Below are 2,083 nucleotides of genomic sequence, written 5' to 3'. Positions count from 1 at the left end.
TCCAGAGTCATCAGAGCTTAACTCTGCATCTGTGTGTGTGTGTGTGTGTGTGTGTGTGCGTGTGTGCGTGTGTGTGTGTGTGTGTGCGTGTGCGTGTGCGTGTGTGTGTGTGCGTGTGTGTGTGTTCAGGTTCCTTTAACAGCAGTCTTCGTCCTCCTGAGACGTTCTTTAAAGTGATTTTCTGGTTGGGATACTTCAACAGCTGCCTGAACCCCATAATCTACCCCTGCTACAGCCGCGAGTTCAAACAGGTACTACTACTACTACTACTGATAATACTCATACTACTACTGATACTACTGATAATACTACTGATACTAACAGAACTTCAGTCAGTCAGTCATCTACCCCTGCTACAGCCGTGAGTTTGAACAGGTACTACTACTGATACTACTGATAATATTACTGATAATACTCATAGTACTACTGATAGAGACTTTCATGCGTTTCACGTGTTTCACGTGTTTCACGTGTTCCATGTATTCCGTGTGCTCTGTATGTCCCTGTGATCACGGACGTAATTTTAGGGGGGGACGCAGGGGACATGTCCCCTACACTTTTTCAACAGAAACAGTGTTACACTATATCAACCTGAGACGCGTCAGGCACTAGGACCAAGCGGAAAACGGCCGCTAAAGCTGAAGCCTGTTTAGCCCGCCCACACACTCCTCGATTGGCTCTGCCGTTGCTGTGTGATTGGCCGCCCCCCCTGTCACTCAATCAGGTCGTAAACCGCCAGGATTTGAACACTGGTTTGTTAGTTGCCCGAGACAGGAGCTCCCGACTCGAGCTTCCCGGTGATCTGCTGCTGCCTGTCGGCTAGGTTTTTGAACATCATGTTGGACGTTTGTTCTGCCTGAATCACGTCAGCAAGACGGATTGTAATATTAGAGATTTCATTTACACTAATGTTTAATTTATGTCCACGTGCTATCTATGTTGTGAATCGCGTGTGTGCGTGCGGCGTGCCTCTGTGTGGTGTGTGTGTGTGCGTGTTTTATGAAAAACACTTGTGTCCCCCCCACCTCTAAAATCAAAATTTCGTCCATGCCTGTGATGATGTCACTGACCCTGTGGTGGTGTTCCGTGTTCTCAGGCGTTTATCCGGATCCTGCGTTGTCGGTGGAAGAGGAAGCGTCAGGGCTGGCAGGCGTACTATAACTACCGCAGCCATCAGGGCTCCAACACCTCGTCCTTCCTCAACGGCAGCCAGCAGACGCTGTCCTCCATCAGCCCCAGCCCGCGCTGCGTCGCCTCCAGGCTCCGCCCCCCGCCGTGGCCCTCCTCCTCCTCCGACAGAGAACGCCTCCCGGGGCCGACCGGCGGGGTCCAGCCGAGCCCCGTGTCCCCGCTCGCTAAGGGCCCGAGGGCGGGGATGGCGGTTAACGGTCGGAACGTGAACAAACACTGACCGACACGCCCCCAACCTGCAGCGGACAGGAAGTTGTTTTTGAATCCACACGCAGGCGTCACTGCTGACGTCACCAGACGCTCAGGTGTGATGATGAAACTCAAACACCTGAAGACTTTTTCTTTTTTTTTTTTTTTACCAGCTGACGTCTCCGAGCAGAACCTCGACTGCAACAGAGCAACTCCCGAAAACTTCAACCCAAATATGGAAATAACCATCAAAACAACTAAATTCAGTTTACATCAGTGATTAAAACTCAACACCGGCTTTCTCTCTGTAAATGAAAAAAATAACATTTTATTTACTGTCATGCTTTTAATATTTTTTATTCTGAAATTGTCCTGAAAAAAGCTCCCAACTTTGAAACTGACTTAAATAAGTCAGAAAAACAAAGTTTTGTGAAACTAAACAAAGAAATGTTGACATTATTTATTTTGATTTGGTGCTAAAATTAATATTGAAATCCTCAAGCTGTCATTGCTGGTTGGTGAGTCTGTCGGGAGTAAAATGTACACGCAGTGAATTATTTGAGCTACAATTTATTTAAATTTGTCAAAAAACAAAGTCAATCCAAGGATAACATTAGTTTTTACAGTTTCTGGCTGATAAATAGTGTAATTTTGAGGGATTTTCTTTGAAAATTGTACAGAAAAATGCCAAAAAATTATCGAA

General features: G+C 46.6%; 1 protein-coding gene across 1 annotated transcript; it reads left to right on the top strand.

The window, feature by feature from the left end:
• Positions 1–129: 129 nt before the first annotated feature.
• LOC121966933 (alpha-1B adrenergic receptor-like) lies at positions 130–1,923 on the top strand (the record flags this gene model as incomplete). The annotated part of the gene is made up of 2 exons (XM_042517003.1): positions 130–251; positions 1,097–1,923. Coding segments are annotated over 2 exons (437 nt in total), but the record flags the coding sequence as incomplete, so codon positions are not given.
• Positions 1,924–2,083: the final 160 nt, after the last annotated feature.

This window comes from Plectropomus leopardus, unplaced genomic scaffold (assembly GCF_008729295.1).
Source record: "Plectropomus leopardus isolate mb unplaced genomic scaffold, YSFRI_Pleo_2.0 unplaced_scaffold26359, whole genome shotgun sequence".
NCBI classification, from domain to species: Eukaryota; Metazoa; Chordata; class Actinopteri; order Perciformes; family Serranidae; genus Plectropomus; species Plectropomus leopardus.
Note: the sequence above shows the minus strand (reverse complement) of the source record. Positions and strands in the feature narration are given on the sequence as shown.